The sequence below is a fragment of the Pyrus communis genome, chromosome 2 (assembly GCF_963583255.1).
Source record: "Pyrus communis chromosome 2, drPyrComm1.1, whole genome shotgun sequence".
In the NCBI taxonomy this organism is placed as follows: domain Eukaryota; kingdom Viridiplantae; phylum Streptophyta; class Magnoliopsida; order Rosales; family Rosaceae; genus Pyrus; species Pyrus communis.
In genome coordinates, this window is record NC_084804.1 from 20,676,591 (window position 1) to 20,702,397 (window position 25,807).

At 36.6% G+C, this 25,807-nt stretch overlaps 4 protein-coding genes across 4 annotated transcripts; 2 read left to right on the forward strand and 2 right to left on the reverse strand.

Moving 5' to 3' along the window:
- Positions 1-11,497: 11,497 nt before the first annotated feature.
- On the reverse strand, positions 11,498-12,150 carry LOC137724933 (uncharacterized). The gene is made up of 2 exons (XM_068463570.1): positions 11,878-12,150; positions 11,498-11,689 (listed from the first exon to the last, which is right to left on the reverse strand). The coding sequence occupies exons 1-2, from the start codon at positions 12,148-12,150 to the stop codon at positions 11,498-11,500; spliced, it is 465 nt and encodes a 154-aa protein (XP_068319671.1).
- Positions 12,151-13,449: 1,299 nt separating this feature from the next.
- LOC137725174 (stress enhanced protein 1, chloroplastic) lies at positions 13,450-15,890 on the forward strand. The gene is made up of 4 exons (XM_068463766.1): positions 13,450-13,552; positions 13,660-13,755; positions 14,285-14,460; positions 15,600-15,890. The coding sequence occupies exons 1-4, from the start codon at positions 13,507-13,509 to the stop codon at positions 15,702-15,704; spliced, it is 423 nt and encodes a 140-aa protein (XP_068319867.1). The 5' UTR covers positions 13,450-13,506; the 3' UTR covers positions 15,705-15,890.
- Positions 15,891-17,081: 1,191 nt separating this feature from the next.
- Positions 17,082-18,607, forward strand: LOC137726593 (ADP-ribosylation factor 2-like). Its single transcript, XM_068465528.1, has 5 exons — positions 17,082-17,290; positions 17,509-17,579; positions 17,762-17,881; positions 17,988-18,106; positions 18,287-18,607. The coding sequence occupies exons 1-5, from the start codon at positions 17,143-17,145 to the stop codon at positions 18,375-18,377; spliced, it is 549 nt and encodes a 182-aa protein (XP_068321629.1). The 5' UTR covers positions 17,082-17,142; the 3' UTR covers positions 18,378-18,607.
- A 267-nt stretch (positions 18,608-18,874) lies between these two features.
- On the reverse strand, positions 18,875-19,361 carry LOC137724934 (uncharacterized). The gene is made up of 2 exons (XM_068463571.1): positions 19,216-19,361; positions 18,875-19,118 (listed from the first exon to the last, which is right to left on the reverse strand). Exons 1-2 carry the CDS (start codon positions 19,359-19,361, stop codon positions 18,875-18,877), a joined length of 390 nt encoding a protein of 129 aa, XP_068319672.1.
- Between the last annotated feature and the right edge of the window lie 6,446 nt (positions 19,362-25,807).

Below are 25,807 nucleotides of genomic sequence, written 5' to 3' on the forward strand. Positions count from 1 at the left end.
CCGTCATCCTCTACTTCCATTCCTAGTTCTCTTTGGAAGGTTATCTGGAAATTGCAAACAACATCAAAAATTCGGTGTTTTATGTGGAAATCCCTTCACTAGGCCATTGCAACCATGGATAATTTATTCAAGAGGAGATTGGCGCAATCACATGTATGCCCATTTTGTAATACTCACGAGGAGTCAGTGGAGCAACTGTTCATCTTATGTCATTGGGTATAATTGGTTTGGTTTGTTGGTGCTCTAAACTTGAAAATTAACCGAGATCAGATTACGAGGATAAGAACTCCTCGTTGATCGTGTTCAGTGGACTCATGCTCTATTGAGCACCTACATGCTTGTCTTGGTGTTAGTCACACCAATGACTCGAAACCAGTCACTCTCCCTAAGAGAAGACATAACATGTACTGATCTTAATGGACTGTCAATGCCCAATTGGCAATCCTATGATCAGGAACGTTTAGGATATATATATGAAAGAGAATGGTCTTATGTATCTAACTTCTTTAGATCACATTCTCCCAGTTGCAGTTGCATATTCCTTGGACTTATTGTTTAAGCATATAGCATTTATATGAGACGGCTTAAAATAATGATCTTTGCCTTTATATTAAAGTATATTTCTTTAACATGTGAAATGTCCGTAAAGTATCATCATATGATTGGTTTTAGGGCACATTTCGAACAATTTCCCACTTGCACTGGAGCTAATCAGCTTCGTCATCAGTGATGATACCTCTTCTGTAGTCATTTCAAACATGGCTGAGTTGCAGGCCTAGACAATGGATATCTATATGTTATCCATATAAGCAACCTTGAGAATAACGACGTCACCATTATACATGATTCTCAATCATGTGGTTTAGTCTCTCATTTGAGTTCGGGTCTTGATGAGACCTTGATTCCCTGGCTTGAGTTGTCACCCCATTAGTGTCATAATGTTGGTACACTAGAGACACTTTCTAGTTGGAACCAAATAGAGAGTTCATAAATGAACTTTCCCATCTAAACAACATTGTTGTAAGCTTGTATATGGCGATATATTTTGCATGCACGATGGAACATACTAAAGTCATTACTTTTAATGTTTCCACCCAAATATCTCTTTAATCATAATTAAGAGATATCCAATTATCTCTTTATTCAAAATGAAGATATATCCAATGATGGATACAATATTAGATTCATAATCTAATACATTTACACTTCCATTGCGTTACTTTAATTCTTCCTCATTCTTGAAGAATTTATCCTTTAGTATTTCTTAAATACTTAAGGACTCACTTGACAGTTGCCATGGTTCTGATCCTGGGCTTGCACTGATATCGTCTTGTACCATTCTAGGTACAACTCATATCAACGTTTTTCATACAATATGAAATATGTAAATCACCTTTCTGCATATGCATAAAGGATTCTATTTACGCATTATTTCTTTGGGAGTCAAAGGGTACGTTCCCTTTGAGAAAAGCAACTTCCTAGTCTCACTAGAGTTATCCTTCTGATTGAAGTTTAACATCATATGAGAAACTTCCTAGCATATTTTGTCTATTATTAGGGCTTGATATAATCCAATTATATCCTGAAATCTATCATTATATATTTCCATCCCATGTATATAGACTATGTCTCCCATATACATTCTATCGTTATAGAATGTTTAAAGTCATAACTTTAACGAAGAAGAATTTCTAAAATTAATATATCATATATATGTTCAAATTTAGGAATATGATTAACTCCCACTAATCTTTTGTAAACCTAGTAAACAAAAGATTCATTTACATCTTTATGAGAAATCAAATGATTTTATATTTCTCTCATAAGACACTTATGGCTCCCACTAGCTTGCTAAGATTCATTATGGATGAATCTCTACAACTTACACATCTTGTGATTCCAAATTTTAGACATATATTATCAAGACTATCTTGATAAAGGTTTTGGAAACCTATATTATGTCCAAATATTGAATCACCATTTAGTTGTAGCTAGCAATCTTCGAATTAATTAAAACCAAGACTACATTAAAGATGGTTTCATCCAAGTCAACCAATCTCATTGATTGTGATAGAAGCATATTTATGCGACTTTGTTAGCCTATTTCCTTGCATTTAGTGAGTTAGTTTCTATTTATTATAGTGTTTTAAGCTATTTTCGTATGTTTATAGGTCCAAATGGCAAAAGTGGCAAGAAAAGGCAATTTGGAGCATTATAGAGCAATTTAGGGCTTGGAATGGATAGCACATGCATGGAACATGGTGGATGGACGTTTTTGAAGATCAAAAGAGGCTAGGAATGTGCTTAACATCTAGAGAAATTAATTCAAGACTTGGAAGATAAGGAATCAGCTAAGAAGAAGGAAACATGATCCAAACTACCTTATCTTATCGAAACCTTATCTAAACCTTATCTAATCTTACCTTATCCTATCCTAATTTTTTCCTACCTTAATTCTAGCTGCAAAGAGGAATCAATTTCACATTAGAACACCTAACATCAGAATTCTAGACGCCTAAATCTATGCCGCACCTTACCTTTCTAGAAGCCCTAGTTTCTGCCGCAGCATCCTAGTTCTTTTCCTTCTGGACTTGTGCCGTGCTCAATCCTTGTCCTCCAAGGATTGGTGCCATGAACCCTAGCATATATATATATACGTACTTTATGCCACACAAAAAAGCAGAGAGAGCTTAGAGAGAAATTTAGAAAAATAAACATATATGCCGCAGCTTTGCAAGGAAGGAATGAGAAGAAGAGCTTGTGCCGTGACCTGTAATCCAAGACCATTGGAGTGCTGGAGTGTTTCTGGGTTCTTTCTATCCTTAGTTTTAGATCAATGTTTAAATTACATTGGTTTTGTTTAATTGCGAACATGTGGAACTAATTTCTTTTTAACTAAAGGTGAATTCGAAGCCATGAACATATATGTGATATGAATTGATTTCATCCAGTTATTGTTTTGTAAAACATGAATACGATTTACTTATCTGTTTCTTGTATGTTGATTAAGGATGCATACTTAGTTTGCATGCATGAATCTGATACTAAAATATAAGGGAATTTCACCTAATAGTTATGAACTTATATTTATAAGTAGTGGAAGTCACTAGTCATGATTGTGTTAAGTAAATCCATGGCAGGAGTATCATGCAGTTCATAGTTATGAATGCCTTATCAATGCTTATTATTTTCATAGAACTTAATGATCTTTGATATGTATCTCTATCATGCAGTTCATATAGGGAACTTAATAAGAATAATTTGATTGTATCGCTGAGTCCAATTCAATAAAATTAGGAAAATATGAGAGTTAATTAGTGCAGTTCACAATTAATTTGGGGCATTGTCATTCATGGCTTATAGAAATAATAACTGGAAATCGATTTGTATGCATATGGTTCATGTGTGGAGAAGAATCCTCTAGCTAGCGTTTTACCCTTTAATTCACCCAATTTTCGTACCAAACTTAATTTGTTTCTTCAATTTCCTTGTTTTAAGTCAGAATTCATCCAAAAACCTTCCCCCTCATTGTTTTGTGTTAGTTTAGTCTAGTTTTTAGTTTTTAAGTCTAATTAGTGTTGATTAGCATCCCTTCTAATCCCCGGCCTAAAACGATCCCTACTTTCACATACTACAACTATCAAAAAGAGGGTTTAATTTGTGTGTTAGTTTATATCACATAAGATTGTAGTCACCTTAAGCTACCATTTAGCTATGTAGGTTTCATTATTTCGGGTCAAATGGTACTATACCATTTCCTTGAGTATATCTCATATATACACTCAATGTAGTCATAAGGATTTTCATTCTTATTTCTTTCGAATTAAGAGGTGCAACTCTATGACTTAGTCATAAAGTTCAAACCATTCAACTGAGATGGTCTAAAAATCCTTCTTGACTACCTTGAAGCTTGTGGTGTAGGAACTAGGTTGTTATATTTGTTGATCATCATCTTGTCTCTCAAAGAACCCATTCTTTGAGTTCTATCTCTCGTTCATTTGCTCTATCTTAGGCAAATCCCAATGTAGGATTACAATGAACTACCCAACAAACAACATTTGTTAGTTGGTTTATAGAAGTGATATCCAAAGGTTAATTTAAGGATATCCCACAAGTTTGTTCTCAAACAAATATTGCTTATTAGCATACAACCTATGGAGTTATGAATTAAGACTTGTTTTTCTTTCCAACTACTTCCTATGGAGTTATGAAAATTTTGGAAGATCTTCTAATTGACAATCATATTGTTTTAGAAGTACATATCCTATATATGGGTAATTGATAACATCCAATGAACTAAGTCTTATTCGAGTTCGTTCTTCTCCTAATGGAGAGATCCATGACCTTATGATGCTATTTTCCTTGATATCTTTCAAGGAAACTTGTCTAAAGTGCTACTTTTCCTTGGATCAAATCTAAGGAGGTAAATACTTTAAACGTCTTACTCATCAACTTACATTCTTGAATTCTTTGAAACCTTTAGCAAAGTATTCGGACTTGTGTTTATTCAAAATAGACGATAATCCTATCGAGAGCGATCTTCGGTGAATGTTATACAACATGAGTAGTATAATGTTGTGGACAAGTTCCACTAACATCTAAGTGAATTAATCTCAATAACTTTGTGATTCTTTCTTCTTTCCAAAAAGAATAAAGATACAAACATTTCGCCCCTATACAATTTTAACAAGAAGGCATTGGATCCGGATCTAACGATTCAAAGCATCCATCTATGACCAACTTGTAATTTATGTTTTAGAGGTGTCACAACTCAATAGGGTTAGTCACTACTTTGTAACCTTTTGGGTTTTAAGCATCATTGTATTCTAAACAGTTAATACTACCACATTATCTCTACAATATAGAGACAATTAATCGGATTACTATAATCCAATCATTCATTAATAAAGAACAATGTTTTGTTAAACAAAAAAATTTATCCATCTCTTAAAACTATTAAGTTCCTTTATTCAAATTGAAATGTAAAGACAATCTTTGCTTTCCATTTTCTTTTGTAGTTTATATGAGGAAGTAAGTACTATCTACTTTCGCAGAGATCTATATTTGATTCACGTTCCGAATATGAAGTACCTTTTTCTTCTCTCATTAATCTTCTACTTCTTATTAGCCACACTTTTACAATGATTGTAAAACATAGTTACTAATACGGAATCAAGCAGTCAAGTAGAAGAACCAACTGTTTTGAACTATTCAAGAACAATTTACAACACCTTCGAAAGGTGTGTTCTTGACACTTGCAAGACATTTCTTGCAAATACCCCTTCCAATGTCCATCCTTTCATAAACCAAGTTTGTTCCCTTGGAGTTATTTTGTCTTCTTCATGTGACTTCTCCATTGACTACAATAGTCATGGTCCCTAAACTCCCACTATCTCTCTTGAAACCTATTTTGATTGTGTTATACACATCAAACGATTTGGAGAGCGCGCGGTTATTGTTCACAATATAGTTTATAATAAACTTAGTGAACCATTTGGATAGGGACACAAAAGGTGAAGTCTTTGCCTAGTTTCCGTCTCTAGAAGTGGTTTAACACTTCAACACTCAATGATTCAAAATCATCATAAGTCCATGTTGATGGACTATTTTTGTCAACCAACCATTATGTTCTAAACATATTTACAAACTTTCAAGAGTTGTTCAAGGCAACTCTCATTTCTTCATACAACAATTTGTAAATGAAGAATCATGGCACATAAAGTGTCCATGCCCTTGTGCTTACTTCTCAAGTTCCTTGTTCATTTAACAAAGAAACAAGCACTAGTGTTTGCATTAACTAAGGGTTGTTCAAAGAAACTCTTATTTCTTCATACAACGATTTGTAAGTGAAGAACTATGACACTAAAAGTGTCCATGTCTTTATGCTAATCTTCATAAGTTCCTTTATTCATACAATAAAGGAATAAGCATTGGTTGTTTATGTTGTCCTCTTTATGATAGACTTATCTAACATGTTCTTCCAATGATACATTATCAATAGTAAGTTGTGAGGATGAGACTACTTAGGTACATATACAATCCATTCAAGACAATCTATGGGATTGTGGTACCAAGTTTGGAAACTAAAGAATTTGGCTTTTCTTTCTCAAGTTTTGGATAGCGTTTGGAAATATATCGGTAAACTAATACATAACGAATATAAATTGATTGATTTTAAGCCATTGGATCCGGGTCTTTAAGTCAAATAGCACGACCAACTATTTTTGGCAAATTCCATATCCCTCGTCGGAATTCGAGAGTTTTGGAGGAAACTCTTAGTAGGGTATGGGAGGTTCACTATTACCAAGCCCACTTCACAATGATATGATGTCGGCTAGCATTAATAATAATGAGAGAGTACACTTACTCATTTGCATCTCTTGCAATTACCCATCTTATTTCACCTCTAGAGAATGATGCCTCAGAATGATATCATGTTGGCTAAACTTGTTGCCTACCTCACTTCATCATGTATGTATATAGAACTCCTCCTGAGTGTAAGCATGCACTTTGTACTCTCCCATGATAGGGTGAAGTCGGTGTACAAGTCATAAACGATCGGAGCCTACCACGGTGGAAGGCCACGAAAGAGTGTTCAAAGCACTCTCACGCTTGTCAACTTAATAATGGTTTGGTTGAGGGTTTTAGGTCTCATCACATATTGTCATTCATTTTAATCACATTAAAACAATTTAGTCCTATTACAACTATTGATTTAGTAGTATATGATACTCCCACTATGCTTGTAAAACGGTTTTTAAAGCAAGAATATATGGTACTACTAACATAAGCTTTGCATTCATTGATGGACTATATAGTTGCCTAAGGGCCTTAGGATGACCATGAACCTTTGGTTAGATCCAACACAAGCCTAGTGTTGGATCTCAGTCTAGGAATGGTGATTGATTTTAGTTACGCGTTTAATCACATTAAGGCGTGTTTTCTTATTGGTCGTTGGACGCTCTACTCCAATTTCATGCATATCAAATAAAACAAGAAAAGAGTACTTCAAAGTAAAGATGAGCTTATGCTCTTTTACAACACTTGATCAAAACAAATTACTTTAAAGTAAAGAAGAGCTTATGCTCTTTTACAACATTTGATCATATCAAATTACAACCAAAATCTAATCTACACATTCCCATGGTTCAAACAAATTTGAAAGACGGCCATTCACATAGCTCAATTATTGTAGGCTTAGGTTCATAATCACCCTTTCTTTAATTAATTAACGCTTTAACTAATTAAACTTGAATGCAACATTGTCGTTTGGTTTTTGTATCCATAGAATTGATTTAGATGAAGCTAAAAGAAATGAAAATCCAATTCTCATTTAAAGATACAAAACTATTTTGTTCTCAACTAATTTGGGCCAAAAAGCAATAACCTCAACCATTGGGCTATATTGCAAAATACAAACTTTTGAGGTCACTTTGTAGAAACACAAAAGTCCACTACTTCATGTAATTACAACTACAACCCAAAAATTTCTACAAATACAAAAACTTCATTAAAGGAGCAAAACAATTTGTCCTTTAGTGATTTTGGGCCTTTACGTAAAAACGTAAACTTTCGGGTCAAAGTACAAATACACAAAAGTATCAAAACTTTATGTAATTGCATAAAACCTCCAAAAGTACTCACTTTGAAGGAGTGGCCGGTCATGGTAGTGTGAGGGAGTGGTTTTTGATGAAAAACAAAGTCTTAAAGTCAAGCATGTTGAAAAGGTGATGGGTATGAGGTTGAAAAAATAGGTATGAGGTGTGTAAGAGAAGTACCAATCATGTACAAAAAAAAATTTCCACTTTCAATCACACTTTCAAAAAATGTCTTGTGATTAAAAAGTCTCACCAACTAACACCAAACAAAGACTTTATGTAATCAACCAAACTTTGAAACAAAATACCAAACTTTTTGTTCTTGGTATGAACAAAGCAAGAACATTGAAGAACACACATGAAAACTCATAAGAGCTCCATGAATGTTTTCACTCAATAAAATTCAAAATTTCACTACTCAAAAGGGGGTTAACATCCTAGGGTACTTAGGGGTTCCACAAGTCATTTTAAAACACTTTTAACAAGACAAACATGAACCCAAAAATCTACCCTTTGGATTTGGGGGAATTTTCCCAAAAACATGGCACCAAATTTTAGCTCCAAAATTTATGCTCATTTGAACTACTTCTACAACATTTGAGATGGTAAATTTTCTAACAAAATTTATATTCAAAGAAGCAAGAATAAAACTTGTAACAATTACAACATTCAAATCAAAGACTATGAACTACAAAACCTAAAAGGATTCACCAACTACTAGAACTAGGCTCTAATACCACTTGAAGGAAATATTTGTGAAAATTAGTTCATCTGAGCAACATCTATACATGCAATAAACAATTAAAGGCGGAATCATGCTTGTATGCACTCAAAAACAAAACTTTACCCATGAAATTCAAAGCCTAGTAGTTGGGTGAACCAAGACTCAACTCAAGAACAAAGTGAGTTGAGAAATCTTATACCTTTGTTGATTCCTTTTTGCATAAGCAAAGGCTAATCACCCAAGGAGAGGGCCTTCATTCCTTGCTTCCTAGCTTCAAGGATTTCTTGGAGGAGGATGGTTGAAAGGATTCTCCAAGTTCCCAAAATAGAGAACCTCTAATTTTTCCACACCAAGGAGAGCTTTGATAAGGAGATGAGTGACCTAGGAAGATTGAGATGCTAGTAAAACCTTCCTAGGGTGGCCAGCCTCTTAGAGAAAAAATGGAGCTTGTGTTCTCATCTTTTCTCCAAAAGAAACCCTAAGGATGAAATGGCTATGAAGTTGCCTTTATACCACCTCACAATGTAGTGGCAAACTTGCAATTAAAGCAAGTTCACTACCCTTCTCTATATGGCTGGCCTTAAGGGTTTATAGGGCTTTCAAGCCCTTTGTGTTTTCAAGTTGTCATACAACTTGAGTTATTGGACTTGACATTCAAGTCCAATTGGGCCTTGTGGCCCAAAATTAACCCGAGGTCTAAAACGAACTTATTTGTTTGATTAATCATCATATTAATTAATCATTGCCATAAATAATTAAACCATTTAATTATCCTTACTCATCTCCGTTATTTCTTCAATCTCTACCTTACACGGTGTACGATCCATTAGGTTCCTTTTAGTGAGGCAGTGGGCGATTATAACTCTTCATATCGATTGTGAATTGAAACTTACTTTCAATTCTCCCTTTAGTGACTATACATGTTTAGGGCTTCCACAAACTATGAGTGACACCTAACAGTATGTCATGGTTACCCAAGCTAATCAGAAGAGGTGGAGAACCTATTCAGTTTAGGATTACAATGCAATACAGCCCTTCTCTAATACAATACTCTTGACCACATTATTTGATTTGATAGTTTATTCATGCTTACTATCCAATGTGATTTGTTTACTTATATGATTACCTTGAATGTGATTTGGAATGACTTCCTAAATCTCATTCATACTCTAACCAGAGATTCTTAATCATATCATAGAGTATTCTCCCTCAAATGTTTTGAAGGTTAGAGATCCCTTGTTGCGCATTCACTTGCCTCCATGGCTAAGTGGCTTAACCCCAACTATGCCATGGACACCCTCTGATGGAGTGACTTTGACATAGTCAAAGATCAAGAACCTAACCACAAGATAACTATGATGCCGTAGGTCAAATGACTACTTTGCATTATCCCAACCATGAGTTCTCATGTGATATGAGTATGAGAACTCCTCGTCGATCGTGTTCAATGGACTCATTCTCTATTAAGTACCTACATGCTTGTCTTAGTGTCAGTCATACCAATGACTCGAGACCAGTCACTCTCCCTAAGAGAAGACATAGCACGTATTGATCTCAACGGACTGTCAATGCCCAATTATCAATTCTATGATCAGGAACGTTTAAGATATGTATACGAAAGAGAATAGTCTCATGTATCTAACTTCTTGAGATCACATTCTCCCAGTTGCAGTTGCATATTCCTTGGACTTATTGTTTAAGCATATAACATTTATATGAGACGACCTAAAATAATAATTTTTGCCCTTTATATTAAAGTAGATTACTTTAACATGTGAAATGTCCGTAAAGTAACATCATATGATTGGTTTTATGTCACATTTCCAACAAATTATTTGAGCAAGAAGTCTTGCAAAAGCTACATTCTGAGTAGACAAGAGACAAACATATGACCATCGGGTAGATGTATCAACCAAAACCATAAAATATCGGAATGGTCCATAGGATGGTTGAATAGGCCCACAAATATCCCCTTGAATTCTTTGCAAAAATGATGGGGATTTAGCATCAACCTTTAGTTGCGATGGTCTAATTACCAACTTTCCTTGAGAACAAGCCTTGCAAGGGTTATCATTTGAGATAGCAATGTGTCTGTTCAATAATGGATGTCCATTAGAGTTGGCAATGATTCTACGCATCATGGTAGATCCTGGGTGACCTAGACGGTCATGCCAAAACATGTAAATTTTTTAGTCAATGAACTTCTGGTTCGTGACAGTATATGATTCAACTATCTTTATGTGTGTATAATACAATCTACTCGTCAAACCATGCAACTTCTCCAATACACATTTCTGGGTATCATTGGAGGTAATGCATAGATACTTCACATTTTCTGCACTTTTCGTTTCAAAGTGGTATCCATTTAAACGTATGTCTTTAAAACTCAACAAATTTTGAGTAGATCGAGTAGCGTACAACGCATTCTATATGGACAATATCGTTCCATTTGGTAACATAATCTGGGCTTTCTCTGAGCCTTCAATCACATTTGATTGGCCTGATATTGTTGTTACCCTTACTTTTGTAAGCATCAATCTTGAGAAATACTTTCGATCTAGAAGTATTGTATGCATGGTTGCGCTGTCTGCAAGACAAATATCTCTGCTATTTCTCATGTTTTAAGAATGACCATAGTTTTTATCCATGCTTTCTGAGTAAAGGGGATCACGGTGAAAAGCAATTTATAATAAGAAATTTAAATGCCACTTTTATTGAATTTGAAATGCTAGTTTTAAACTACAAGTTCAGTACATCAAATATAAATGATTCAGTAGGACCAGTACACTTCATTGCCCCTTTCCGTAGTGAAGTTTGAGACATCTAGGTAGGTTGTGTTCAACTGCCCTGATAAGTCACACACTGGATTAGGTATACCTACTGGTTTAGCCTGGTTGAGAAAATTGGTCTTAACACCCATCTCCTTGATGGAGGCTTGATATAGATCCACCAGATATTTTGGGGTATGACAAGTACGCGCCCAGTGCCCATTGCCACCACACTTATGGCAGGCTCTTTCAAAGTTTCTGGGAGCATTATTCATATGAGCTCTTCCTTTTTGGCGATTTACATTTTTGAAGTTCGAGCCTGAATTATGCTTTCGAACTTGGTTGTGAAACTGGACACCATGATTATTGCCTTTACCATTCCACTGTCTTCGCCTGTGGCCACGTCCTCATTTATGATTATTGCCACCAGAGGGTGTGGCGTTCACTTCGAGGGAAGCTGCATTCATTTCTAGGAATGGTGCATATCCAATAGGTCGACACCGATGATTTTTTATCAAGAGCTCATTGTTTTGTTCAGCTACCAGGAGCACAGATATTAGCTGGTTGTATTCAATGAAACCTCGTTTTCTATACTGTTGCTGTAGGAGCACGTTAGAGGCATGAAAGGTGCTGAAAGTTTTTTCCAGTATATCTTCCTCAGTGATGGTTTCCCTATAAAATTTCATGTAGGAGCTAATTCTGAACATTGCAGAATTGTACTTAGCCATTGACTTGAAATCCTGGATCCTTAGGTGAGTCCACTCATAATGACTTTTGGAAGAAGCACCATTTTCTGGTGATTGTATCTGCTTCTCAATGCCTTCCAGAGAGCTAATAGATCTTCAACCATTAGGTATTCGCTCTTTAGTCCTTCATTAAGGTGGCGACGGATAAAGATCATGGCCTTCGCCCAATCTTGAGCAGATGCACTGTTCTCCTCCTTAATTGTTTCTCCAAGATTCCTTGCCTCCAAATGGATCTTGGTATCCACTATCCCGGTAAGGTAGTTCTTCCCAGTAATGTCTAGGGCAACAAAATCAAGCTTTGCCAAGTTCGCCATTTTCTTTTTTGAAAGAAAATTGAGATGTGTAAGATCTTGCAATAATATGTATTCTGGAGGTATGTAATGTTAGAACTTATGGTTCTTACAAATTTTTTATTTTGATATTCAAGCCAAAATGATAAGCACTCAAAATTTCTGGCTCGAGATTTACATGATGAATGAGAAGGGCGATTGTACCGCACCATTCTCATAACATAGGATGTGCGATTATTCCACACCACTTAAGTAGCAGGAAATTTTAAATATGCAGAGCAGGGTGGGCGATTATACTGCACCACCTAAAATTGCAATAAAAGTAAACAGCAGGCAAATTTAAATATGCAGGGTAGGGTGGGCGATTATACCGCTCCACCTAAAGTTTGCAGTAAAATTAGATCTACAGTTCAAGATAGGCGATGATATCGCATCATTTTGGATTGCAATCCAAGATGGGTGATTGGATCGCACCATATTGGATTGTAGTAAAATTAACATAAATAAACACTGGGTTAGTAGTCATGAGCTACACCAAATAAGAAATCAAAGATATAAGTAACTGTTAGGTTGAGAACTAGAAGCAGGCATGGTGCAAACAGTTCTCCATAAGGGTATATCCAGCAGATGAGGCAGAGGAAGAAGAACAATAAAATCCTTAAAGGAAACCTTTTTTTTTTTTTTTTTTTTTTTTTTTTTTTTTCTTTTGACGAAGAGAAATGAGAAATGGTTAGAGAGTCGTGCTGATAACGTGTTATAAATATGCAAAAAGTTAGAGAGATAACACTTACTAGTGACACGAGTGAAGCAGATGTAAAATATCACACTGTAACTATAACATAAGGGAATGACAAATAAAAGAGGGAAGGATATATACTGATGTTATTGATCTTTTCTTCTTCTTAGTCTGTTTTGATAGCACACGGAGCGCTCTATTTATAGAACAACTCCAAACAAGCGTAATAATTACACCTTGAAATTTACAGCACACACCTTTTGAAAATACAATCCTCATTCATTTCCCTAGTCAATATTACTGTGTGAACATTCATTAACCCACAAATATTTTTAACAAGAACACCTAAGTAACCTGTGTAATTTTGTAAAGAGATGACTTTCACATGCTATTTTTTATTTCTTATATATTTCTGCTATTTTTTTTTTATCATATTAAAAACAAAATCAAACAAGTCAAGATTAAACCAGGGATGTGTTTTTATCATTTCTATTTTCTTACATCAGCAAAACTCTATCCGCTTCGGAATTGTTCGGTCTCCCTGGGCGACACGTGTCACCTTACCCATCTAAAAGTATGGTGACAACTTCCACTACCCGCTTTGCGATTTCCACAAATTTAGCTCTCTTTCCCCTCCTGCAAAAATGGCTGTAGCTCAAATCTCCGCCTCACTCTCCCTTTCAATCAGAGGTACTCTCTCTCTCTCTCTCTCTCTCTCTCTCTCACTGAATATTGAATTTACTTTTGTAAAAATATTGAAATTTCAAAATTTATAATTTGTTTGATAAATTCGACAGATGCAAGTGGAATTAGCTCAGCAGCAGGTCCTGCTCGGCTTCCCCACTTTAATTCCGGTAGAATTGGGACGACCTTTGCTTCTGGTTCTCCACTCAGTAAGCCCTTGACTCTTCTTTCTCCTGAGTTACTTTTAAGGGATGTTTTCATTTTTTGTTTTTTTTACTACGTTCCTCTTAGTTCTAATTTTATGGATGATACTAAATTAGATTGGTTATTGTGTAGCTTAACTAAACTCCCCCTCACTTTAGTATAAAATATTGATGTACTCAAAAAAAAGAAAAAAAAAAAAAAAACCAAAGAAATACAGTTACTGACTTACAGCTTAAGTGGCTTCAGTTTTCTTTTCTTAAATGTAAATTAAATTCGAAATGGTTATCGACGGGCACTGAAATCTATCATCGCTGGAAAGAGTTCAAGAACCAGGAATTATTTTTAGTTTTTGGAATAAGAGTAATGTAGCCCAATTGACACAACTCAAAGTTTACAGATTCTTGTATGAGTAACAGTTTAATTGACACATAAGCTTATACTCTAGGGTTGCTCGACTTCGAAAGTATTAGGACTATTGGGTTTTTGTTTGCTGTATTTAGTTGCTTAAGAGTTGATGTTTGATTTTGTTTTCAGTTATTAAAAGAGCATACCAACAAAGGAATGCTGCATGTAAATCGATGCCAATTTCCATAAGGTGTGAGCAAAGCACCAAGGAGGGAGGTTTGGATGTATGGCTTGGCCGGCTCGCCATGATTGGCTTTGCTGTGGCTATTGGCGTTGAGGTATCAACCGGAAAGGGACTTCTGGAGGTATGACACAAGCTATGGCTTTTAACATCCAAACCAAGATTTCCAATTTACTTTCAGTTGCATCCGTGTTTATGGGAATTAGTGTTGGTTTCCGTTTGTTGAACCGTTGGCTTACTTGTGCCATTGATGATTTAACAAGTATATAAAAGATATTGAAAGGCCTAGAAATTAGCATCTTGCATTGTCCTAAAAGTTATCCTTCATGTTTGCTTTAAGTGCTGTTTACTAGGGTAGGAAACTTACTGAAATTCCAATTAGAAGTACCATCTATAGATTATTGTTAGAATAAACTTTCTAATACTCGAGAGACTTGGATTCAAACTCAATTAAAATCTTGTCGATTTGAGTGGGTTCTTCCTATGTACACCAAGCCTCAGGGTTACAATGACCATCCATTGCAGCTGTGCTCCTTGACCAATTGAGCCTTTTGCTTCCTTGTTTATGACCTTTTGTTAACTCCTACCTGATAGACGATAATTATGATTCCTGATTTATTGTGATCTTTGCTTGATTTTCCTGTATAAATCAAATCTCTTAGATTAGCCTTCCTTTTATGTATTTCTTGAGTAGATAGAAAGTATACTTGTAAATCAAGGCTTTATAAACCTAAATAATGAACGAGAATCAATCCTCAAGTCATCGAGGAATTCAGCGACATACCTTTTATGTTCTTAAAGTGATGAAACCTTCACGTCTAAAGCTGTCTCCTGATGATTTTTTTTCCAACTTTTTTGATTGGGGTATGCCACTGCTTGTGCAAACTTTAGTTGCCAATGACTGTCTAACACACAAGTTTTGAAGAATTTTTAGTTAAATTTCTCAGATGTCCAGCTTCTGTTCGGTCTAGTTATTTTTGGTGCTGGCAGACTTCCATGGGAATTGTTGTTGATGTCTCGGTTAATCACTTCAAAGCTTAATCATTCCTGACTAAGTTCTCCCTGTTCCATCCCTTAGAATGTTGTACTTGAAATGAAAAAACCTCTTATTTAACTGATAATAAACAAAGAAGCTTCCCATTTTACCATGTAACTCAATGCAATCGAGCTTTATTTGACATTGTTCCTCGTCTTCTTTGTGAGTTATCATTCTCGAATCTCAACAAGTACAATTTATAGTAAGTTCCCGTTGTGATTGTGCAGAACTTTGGGCTTACAAGCCCCCAACCTACAGCTGCCTTGGGTGTTACAGCATTGGTGGGAGTTTTGACAGCAGTTTTCATCTTCCAGTCCGGCTCAGAAAAGTGAACACAGTTTCGGTTGCTTGGAAGTTGTTGTATAATTTGTAATACTGACATGTATTCCAAATTCAACACTTGTTCATCACTGTAATTTTGTCAGAGTGCCAACACTTTCGGCGATACTTGAGGTTAAGGATGTATTATAATTGATCCATCTCAATGATGACATGCTCCCTAAAGCAAAATTAACTTTCTCATAGTGGAAATGCTTGTGAACTGTTTGGACTGGATAGCAACAAAGCATTTTGTCATCTACAAGCAAATGTGTGGTAGGCCGACGGCGTGCCCACACCTAGCACCCAAGTTTGAATCTCTTTACCATTAATTAGAGTGTATTAGAATCAATGTTTTAAAGGCGAAGGTGTGAGTGAGGTGTTTCATGGATAGCCTTGCCTAGGCAAACGCCTTGAGGTGTGAGACCTAAATTTTTTAATGTATATTATTCATAATGTTTAAAAAATATAATACTTTGCAAAAACTCTTAACTAAAAAGTGAATAGAAAGGAAGATGGTGGGGTAATGTATATCAGCACATTGGGGTAATAAACGTTAGGAAAGTGGGGTAATAAAAAGTATAGAAAAACCAAAGGTGAAGAGAAAGGAAGACAGTGGGGTAATAAATATCAGCAAAGAAGGGTAATAAATGTGCAAAGTGGGAAATAAAAAGTTTGGAAAAATGATAAATCAGGAGGGAAAAAAAAAAAAAAAATCGTAGCTTCTTCATCTTGTTCACTAGGCAGACTCTGCAACTCAAAGAATTCCATATTTTTGCAACTTAAAAATGAAAAAGGGACATCTCAGATGCACCTCAAGCGAGCCTCAACCGCCTAGGCGTGCCCCACAAAACCTAGGCAAGTATTTCACCAACTCCCACAAAACAGAAGCAAAAATGTTGAAGCCCCGCCTCCAAAGGCAGGCGTGCTTTTTGAAACACTGATTAGAATATTGCGTTGTCAGATTCCTATTAATTAGAAACTGACTTGGAAAAGAAATATTTTCACCTAGAAGGAACATCAGTTGTAATGCTTTGTGAGAAGGATCTTAAAAAAAATTTAATTAGATGCAGACACAAATGAGTGGATATAAGCTTTTTTCAGAAGTTGAAATATTATCTTTGTAATTTCCAGGAAACAGGCCAACAGAATATTGGCCCTGCCCACTTATGTTGCATCAATGTTCCCTTATGATGCCAACAATTCCTGTTGCAGGTAAAATTAAGATAATTAATTTCTTTTCCCTCTTTTCTAATTTAGAATATATTCTCTTCACCTTTTGCATCAACCACCACTAATATTGTCCCATCTGGGCTTTGCTTTCAACTCAAGAAATCTCTTTCCCTGTGCTTATGAATAAACTGATTGCAACCCTTGATGTATTTTCCTTCTCAAATTCTAAATCTTGTTTAATCTCACTGCTAATAACTTTGTTGAACTTCTGTTTTTGGAATGGGAGGAGCGGTTTCGCGAATTGCAAAGAGGTTCTTCCCAAAGAATGGAGTGAGGATTCTAATGGTGGGTCTTGATGCTTCAGGAAAGACAACCATCCTCTACAAGCTGAAGCTTGGAGACATCGTTAACACCATACCCACCATCGGTATTTATCCTTAAAATCCATCCTGGATGAAGCATTTGGTTTATGATTCTGTTGCAGTTCAATTATCTTTGATTTACACACTTGAGCCACTATATTTTGATCAAAAATTCTCCGTGCAGGACGTTCGTTGTTTTATTAAAGAACTAACGCGTATTGGTAGTGTTGAAATTTATCAGTTTACATAAGAGTATGACACTTCCTTCACTTTTATGGAGCAGGTTTCAATGTGGAGACAATAGAGTACAAAAATATTACCTTCACTATTTGGGATGTTGGTGGACAAGACAAGGTACCAAGCTCTTTCGCTCTTCTATCCGTCCGCACAAGGATGACTGATTTTATACTTTTCTGGACATAGTTGGAAATGGTTTTGATTCAATTATGCGTTTAAATATGGATCAATTAAACTCTACCGAGCTTCGTATTGTGATCGCTAACTAATCTGTTCATCATCTCTTTGCTGATCACCAGATACGGCCTTTGTGGAGGCACTACTTTCAGAATACTCAAGGCATTGTATTTGTTGTGGACAGCATTGACAGGGAAAGAATCTCAGAAGCCCGCAACGAGCTTCATCGTATTTTAAGTGAGGTCTGTGAGGTTTATATGTGAGGAATTCGATACCTGTTACAAAAAGGATTACAACTGTGTTGAAGAAAAGGAAAGAAAGAGGTTTATAATTGTTCTCTTTTTGCAGAGTGAACTAAGCAATGCAACACTCCTTGTCTTTGCTAATAAGCAAGACCTTCCACATGCTATGAGTTCTTCTGAGGTTGCTGATAAACTTGCCCTGCACTTACTCGGGAATCGTTTCTGGTATGCGTACAACTTCTCTACTGTACATAAGTAGCTAGAAGAAAAGGGATTGCTTAATTTTAAAAACCTGCTACTGAAACTTGAAACAAAAGCCAACGTAACGCGACTCAAACGTGTTACAATCTGATCGCGTATTGATTCTGAGTTTTCAATGGAATTTTAATGAGTTTTATTGCATAGGTACATCCAAAGTACTTCTGCCACCACCGGCCAAGGACTCTATGAAGGTCTTGATTGGCTATCTGATAATATTGTCAATAACAAGGCATGATGCAAGGGGGCTTCTACAACATTCAGACCATTCACATTCGTACTCGATACATTTTAGTGGAATCAAATTGGTTAACAATGGAAAGTGAACACGTCATTTCTTTGCAAAACCCTGCATATTTGGTTTGAATGGAGCTTCAGTAGAACCTGTCGGTTTGCGAAATGACGGAAATTCAAGCCTGTCTTCCTGTCTTGGGGAGGTATAGAATCCCAGTTAGCACTACTCACTACTAGTAACCAGTATTCATTAATACAATCTCAGAATAAATGTTGATAGGTTATTTTTGGTCTGCTCCTTTTGGTTTCGATTTGAAGCATGTTGACATCAAATTCGACTTTACTCTTAATTTCAAGTTGCCTGACCAAGAAAAATATCTAATCTTTCGGAATAAGAGGCAAAGATACAATTGCGATTAAAAATTGTTCCAATCCAGAAAGACAAAAGATTTTATGCTCAAATTTCGCTTCCTGGTTGCACCTATATAATCAACAGAGTCATCAAAGGTGGATGGATGAAATTCCACAGTTCAAGGTCGATAGATGAAAATCCATAGATTGGTGCCCGGCTGGAGCCTCAGATTTCTTCTGATTCCTCTTCTTGCTTCCAAATTTGTTCCTTTCATTCGGTTTCTCATCCACCACAGGCTGTGTGCTTATTATGTCTTGATAAATTGCACCTAGCGGATCCATCTGGAAAGCAGGATGATTAACAAGTGCACTCAGACGCTTTCCTTCCTTCAATCTGATGAAAACGTAACAATATCAGTCTATTATTCCCCTCAAATTTCCGTGATCTACTGAGAATAAAAATTTTAGAATAAAAAAATTGGAAAACTTACATTAGCTTGAACTTTGCAGCAGGAGTTAGTTCTAGTGAATCCTTCAACTCAGGCAGAAACTCTGAGAGGGAAGAGATATCATATGCATTCAGTTTCTTCCGTCGGATATGAAATTTCTTCTTCTGGTACAAGTGAAATTCACTCATTAGCATACATGATGGATTTTATTCGAAAGTAAAGCAATGGAGAAATCTGAAGAATGCCAAAAGCCTAATCATGTTACTGCAAAAAACAATATGCCTTGTGAAAGTCTTGCTAGCACAAGGAGGGGGAATTCGACTCGAAATCAGACTCACTTGAAAACTGAAATATCTCTATTTTTCGAAGACCTGGGTGAAGACCAGTTGTCCAAGGCAATGTGCCCTCCCCTTGCATCCGAGTTCAAATTTCCCCTCCCCATAGCAAATGTAAATAAATCATAATTTCCAGTTGCAAATTCACAAAGAAACAATCATGCTTAAAAAAATTACCAACCATGATCACCACGAAAAACTAGATTCTCACCTTGAAAAAACCCTTCTTTGTACTCGAGGCAAGGGTTTCTTTACCTGAATTTTCACCCATGTCTGAGTTTGCTTCTTGAAATATTATTCCACTCCTCTAACGTATGACGAAATTTATGAGCAAACTTCGCTAGTTCAGAAGAAGGGGTCACCGGTGTGGCTCAAGGAACTCTCCCACGGTCGAGCCAGTAAACTTCTAAAATTCAAACCAGTTGTCGGCTTAGAGCTCAAGGTATTATGGACCTTTTTTATTGCTGGTATTTTGTACCTTGGTTTGTTCGTGAAGGGAGGATTTATACTGGCTCTAATGTAGTAAGAGCAAACCATTTTAAGCAGCGCTCGATTTTAGGCATATCTAGGTTGTCCTTTCCCTTTTCAAATTCCTTGGATTCTTAGCCCTTTTTCTTTGGGTCCAAAGCCATGTTTTATATTCGGCTTTTTGGGACAATCTCTATGTGCTTAGTTCTTATTTCCTTACTTGCGTGTGAAGGCACTTTGTTTTTCTTCTCAAAATGAGAGATTTGTTTCCAAAAATTTTATCTTAATTTGCTCAAGAATTTTTCTTTTTTGATGCAAGCGATATTAGTGGAGAGAGGAATCAAACTCAAGATCTTGTGTGTAAGTGTTAATGCTCTTTAATGAGCTAAACTATATGATACGTTTGATAACCAATTCAGTTTTTAGGTTCTTGAATTTCCCTTTAATAATTAATCTAAAAATTATGTATGATAGGAAGATTCTAGGGATCCTAAAGCAATCTCATTTGCAGGTTGCTTTTGTTTCTTGACAAAATGAATTTAAGGGGGAGTAGTCAAATTAGGTTTTGATAGCATTTTAATGGATTTTGAAATCTGGGTGTAGTTTTGTATTTTAAAAGATCTTGAAATCATGGCGTAGTCAAATTAAGATTTTAGAGGATTTTAAAAATCCATCAAAATCCAAGCATGGTCGATTAGGATTTGTAAATGAGTTTCCAGATGTCTAGGTGTAGTGAAAATACCAAGGATTTGCTAGGATTTTTATGAATATGAGGGTCTGTGGGTATAAATACCAAATGTCATCAAGAATCCAATCCTCACCCCTCAGATTTCTTTTCATGCCAAAGGAACAGCCTTTTCCATTTGAGAGGACTTGCTGTGAACTCAGCCGCCTTGGACTTCCTTGGTTGGCCGTTAAATCTTTGTAGGCATGAGAAGATGGACCTCGTGTTTGCAAGCTTTGATGGAGGCCACATGGAAATACATTTTAGGGAGCTTTAATAAAAGGGGCTTGGATGAAGATTATTGACACACCCCGATCTAGATCAGGACATGCTGGGGAGGTGATGTAACCATGTGCACAGTGTGGAAGCTAATAAAATAATAATGTAAATAGTACGAATAAATAAAAACTAGTCTTACACCAAGTAATAACAAGTGCAAGCGTAAGTGTAACGCTAAGTTCAGAGCGAAAAGCCTAAAGCAGTCCAAGAGAAAATGATACAACAAAAGCACACTCGAAGGTGGTCCTACGCTGGTGATCGTCTGTCATATATGCCGGGAAAATCCCCTGGGGAACCACCAAACGTGCTAGCCAACTAGAACCTGGAGGGGCGCAAAACAAAAGCGTGAGTGGGCAAAAACAAAGCTTTTCGAAAACCATTTAACAAATGAGTTCTAACCCCTCCCCGTAAAACCTGTATACTTCCCAGAAAATAGACATATAAATATATACCAATCATGCTCAAGAATATGCCGTGTCAAAATCTCAGAATAAAATGCAAGTGCTCAGGTAAAATCATATCACTGTCATATAATCTGGCAGCGGAGTCACCTAACGTGACCTGTACGGCTGAATCTAGAGCTCAAATCTCAATCTCACTAACTAGACCTGCACACGAGTCGGAACCACCTAAAGTGGCATGTACGACAGGCCTGGGTGTAATATATATATACACTCAAGTGCCACGATCACGTGAAGGCTGGGCGAACAATCGCGGGTCACCTATGAGTCGGAACCACCTAAAGTGGTCTGTACGACAGGACTGTGCACCTAACTTGGATCCAAGCTGAGCGTATGGTGCGGGAGGTGAACATCACGTGAAGGACTGTGCCCAACTCTGGGCGGGAGCACTAACACCGGGGGTGCAGGTTATGAGCTCTCTATGCATCTTAATCACCACTGAATGTAAACATAAATCACACTTACCTAGCACTTACATGTGCGTCCGCATCACCAGTACATGCACATATATATAAATGCAACTAACATGTATAACAACCGGCAATATAAAGATGGCATATAACTAATAAACGTTTAAATCAATTTCTGGGAAAATATAAGTATATAGTTATATACGGAAAACCAAAAGCCCACTCACTGGTATGTGGAAGGGTCGTAACCCCCCTGCCTCGAGTGACTACGCTCGTCCTCGGGATAGGTATCATCTATATGCGAAACAACTACACAAACGTTAATTTTAAAGCACATAACCAACCTTTAGAAATAACTTCTCATACAATGCTCAAATGGGGTGTATGAATACACCAACGTGATCTACTCAACCTCAGGAACATCCCCATATTTTTAAAATAATTTTTCACCGTCGCACGCGCCCCCACGCGCTGGCCAAGGCACGGCCACACACGCCAGGCACGTGCCTGGCACGCTGACGGCGTTAGTTGACGCCGTCAGGAATATTCCGTTATCTTTAACGGTAACCGTCAACGGAGTCAGGAATATTCCGTCAGATTTAACGGAATATTCCGTCGTCTTCTCTGGCGTCGGAAAATCCTAAAAACTTCAAACCTTTGTAACTTCTTCGTTTTTCAACCAAATTTCACAAAATTGGTACCAAAATGAAGCTTACAACGAGAGGAACACAATCATACCACTTTCAAGTGCTAAAATCCACGAAATCTCACCTGGAAAATCACCCCAACTCCGGCCAACCTTGAAACTCGTGATCCCGACGTCCAAAACCTTCATACGAACCACCCCAAGCCTCCTAGGGACCTCACCAAGCTTCCTACAAACTTGAAATTCCCAAAAACGTGAGAAATTACGTGTGCATGAACAGTACCAAAATCGGGCATCCCGAGTTCGACGTGAAAATGAAGGTATTCTTACCTGAAATGGGTATGGTTGGACTCCTACGAGCCTCACGAGCATGGATATGTACTTTGTTCCTTCGATCTGGGACGATTTGGGTGGTTTGTGTGTGTGTCCGTACATTGTATGGAAAATGGGATGGGAAAGGGAACTCGGGACAGGTGCAGGGATAGGGAGAAAAGGGTGTGGAGTGTGGGAGAGTGTGTGTGGCTCAAAACATGCCAACAAAACCCAAAACATAACACAAAACGTAGAGAAATCGAACCAGGGGCAAAATCGTCTTTTCACGCGTACGTTTTAAAATTTCTGGGACGGGCTGTCACGATTATTTTAACAAAAAAACCAGCCTAAAATATCGTTTAACAAAAAAACTCTTCAAATTTAACCATAAGGACAAAAGCCCTAAATTATACACAAACTGAATTACAATGCCCAACACGCTCAAATGTAACTTTCCATAATTGCCTTAACAGAAATAGAGAAGGAGAAAAGTTTCTCTCTCTTCACTCCCACCTTACATGGTCCCACCCTTTCATATTTAGGGGGGGTGTATTCAATTGGAATTTTCAGAGAATCTAATTCCATGGAATTTGAGAGAAAAAAAAATGGGATTTTGAGTTAAAGTTTCATAGAATTCACATGAATTGTGAGAGAATTCTTTGCACGGGCTCAGAGAAATTCAGAGAGTTTATTCCTGAATTTCAAGAGATTTGTGTGAATTCCCATGAAATCACAGTGATTATTTTATTTCAAGAAAAGCCAAATTGATTGGTAAAATTGGGTTGTCCCAGAAGGCAAAAGAAAAAATTCGATGTACTTCTTGAATTTTGACCAATCCATTTATAGGCAACTATATCAAGGAGAAAATTTTCCAAACCAACATCAAGAAAGTACCACTAATAAAATGTTTAGGTTATGGAACCGAATCTTAGATCAAGTTAAGGTTCGTTTTTTTAGTGTAAATAAATATGCAAAGGATTTCCTTGACAATTCACTTAATAAGCAGAAGCTTGTGATTGCATTTGCCCACTTCATGTATTTTTCCTAGCGTAGACTTTATATCTCAACTAAGAAAGTTAATGAATTATGTGGAGATATGCCTCTAGTGAATAAGTATGGGAAAATCATTAGAACTAGGCAGAAGGTGATTGTGGATAAGTATGGGAACATCATTGAAAACAGGAAGAGGGTTATTGTGCCTACCAATGGAACCAAATGGGCAACACTGACTGATTCTAATTTGTGGGGGAAAGAAGGCTACGTTGAGTTAGGAAAAGATTATATGGCTGCCCTGTTTTGCTGGTAACTGTACAATATGGAGAACCTCTTAGGGTTCCTTAAAGTCCGACTGCAACTACAAACATTCCTTATATACCTGCTCCCAGTGATAGTATATCGTCTTTATCTGCACCACTTACTAATGAAAATGCATTCTTGCTTTTGGACTGGATTCGTCATCTGGCGCATAAACATTTTCTAGTCTCACAGAATTTTGCGAAGTGCATAGAATAAGGTGGTTGGCTGAAGGTTACTTTCAATGGCTCTCTTGGTTTTAGGCCACCTTTGCAATCATTCCTAATTGACTTACATGTAAGAAACAAAGACCAACCTACAAATTGTGCTGAACTCAATCAATAAAAACACTAATAGAATTTACCAAATAGTTCTTTTGAACACGAAAAAGAAACATTTTTCAAATTCAACATATGCCAATGGTCCTCAAGCCTTTTATTCTACCACCATCCTAAAATCTGAGGGATCAAGAATAGATTTTTTTTTAAAAAAAAACCCCGTAAAATCAAATAATCCCCTCTATTTCTCATCTTTGAATCCTATCATTCACAGCATCTGTCCACATATTTGTAGCTATGCTAGCTCTCCATGCATTAGCAATCTATCATTGTTGCTCTTGGGTTTGATTACCTGGTTCATCATCATTTTTTTCATCTTCAAATTCACCATCTTCTGATTCAATTGGAAATTCATCAGAACGACACTCCTTGCAAAGAAAGTTGTGCAATCCTGCACAAGCTAACACTAACTCTACTTGTGTTTTAATTGGAAATGGAGGTGCTGACTTAAAAATTGTGAATCGAGATTTAAATACACCAAATATCCTTTCCACTACATTTCTCAAGGAAGCATGTCGAAGATTGAACAACTCATTTGCATTTACAGGGTCATGATCATTACCACTAAAATCTTGGAGATGATACCGAACACCTCGAAATGGAGCTAAAATTGGTGACGATTGGCAAATCCAAAATCAATAAAAATGAAAGATCATCATGTAAATAATATATTCGATAAGAAAAAGAACTCACCCTTAGGAAGCCCTCCCATACTTCATCACTAGCCGTGAACTTCTTTGTGACGGGGTCCCAACCAAATCTAGAACTATGCCTAAAAACCTAACATATTGATTGATATCGACCCCTCAACGTTTTCACACGGTTCTTAACATGATCTTGAGTTTTTTGACACCCAAGTTTTTCATTGAGCACAAGAACAATTTTGGCTTCTATAGTCTGCTTGCTTATCATGCCATTAGCATCACGCCATCCATTTTTTACGGCCTCAACAAGTAGTTGCAACATCATGTTGCTCTCTTCCACAGACCATTAATTGTGGTTTCCTTTTCCATTTTCTTGTTGTGAATCTCCCATTTATGATCTTTTAGATGATACATCATAATTATACAACGAATCAATGCACACAATAAAGACTGAACTACATGCATAGGATTGCAAAGAAGACAAATTGAACAACAGACCAGTCAAGTATCACCCTAGTTACATTGACATTTTGACCGAATGCTAAAATCTCACCCTTATTTGACATAAAATCAACGGATGCTAAAAGCATGATAACCAAACACATAATGAACCCTACAATTAATGGACCCCAAAACCATCTTTGTGGATTCCAGTTGATCTTTTTTACAATGAAAAGCATGTACAAGGTGAAAAAAATCAATTCGACAATTCATGTAAACTTGT

What these genes read in the sequence shown, in the direction of transcription:
- LOC137724933 (XM_068463570.1), bottom strand. Translation starts at nt 12,150, where the DNA reads ATGGCGAACTTGGCAAAGCTTGATTTTGTTGCCCTAGACATTACTGGG. An exon ending in GATACAATCACCAGAAAATG is followed by an intron (nt 11,690 to 11,877) that starts GTGCTTCTTCCA and finishes GTGCTCCTACAG; the next exon opens with CAACAGTATAGAAAACGAGG.
- LOC137724934 (XM_068463571.1), bottom strand. Translation starts at nt 19,361, where the DNA reads ATGAGTGAATTTCACTTGTACCAGAAGAAGAAATTTCATATCCGACGG. An exon ending in GCTGCAAAGTTCAAGCTAAT is followed by an intron (nt 19,119 to 19,215) that starts GTAAGTTTTCCA and finishes CGTTTTCATCAG; the next exon opens with ATTGAAGGAAGGAAAGCGTC.
- LOC137725174 (XM_068463766.1), top strand. Translation starts at nt 13,507, where the DNA reads ATGGCTGTAGCTCAAATCTCCGCCTCACTCTCCCTTTCAATCAGAG. An exon ending in ACTCTCCCTTTCAATCAGAG is followed by an intron (nt 13,553 to 13,659) that starts GTACTCTCTCTC and finishes TAAATTCGACAG; the next exon opens with ATGCAAGTGGAATTAGCTCA. An exon ending in CCGGAAAGGGACTTCTGGAG is followed by an intron (nt 14,461 to 15,599) that starts GTATGACACAAG and finishes GTGATTGTGCAG; the next exon opens with AACTTTGGGCTTACAAGCCC.
- LOC137726593 (XM_068465528.1), top strand. Translation starts at nt 17,143, where the DNA reads ATGGGAGGAGCGGTTTCGCGAATTGCAAAGAGGTTCTTCCCAAAGAAT. An exon ending in TTCATCGTATTTTAAGTGAG is followed by an intron (nt 17,882 to 17,987) that starts GTCTGTGAGGTT and finishes CTCTTTTTGCAG; the next exon opens with AGTGAACTAAGCAATGCAAC. An exon ending in TTACTCGGGAATCGTTTCTG is followed by an intron (nt 18,107 to 18,286) that starts GTATGCGTACAA and finishes TTTATTGCATAG; the next exon opens with GTACATCCAAAGTACTTCTG.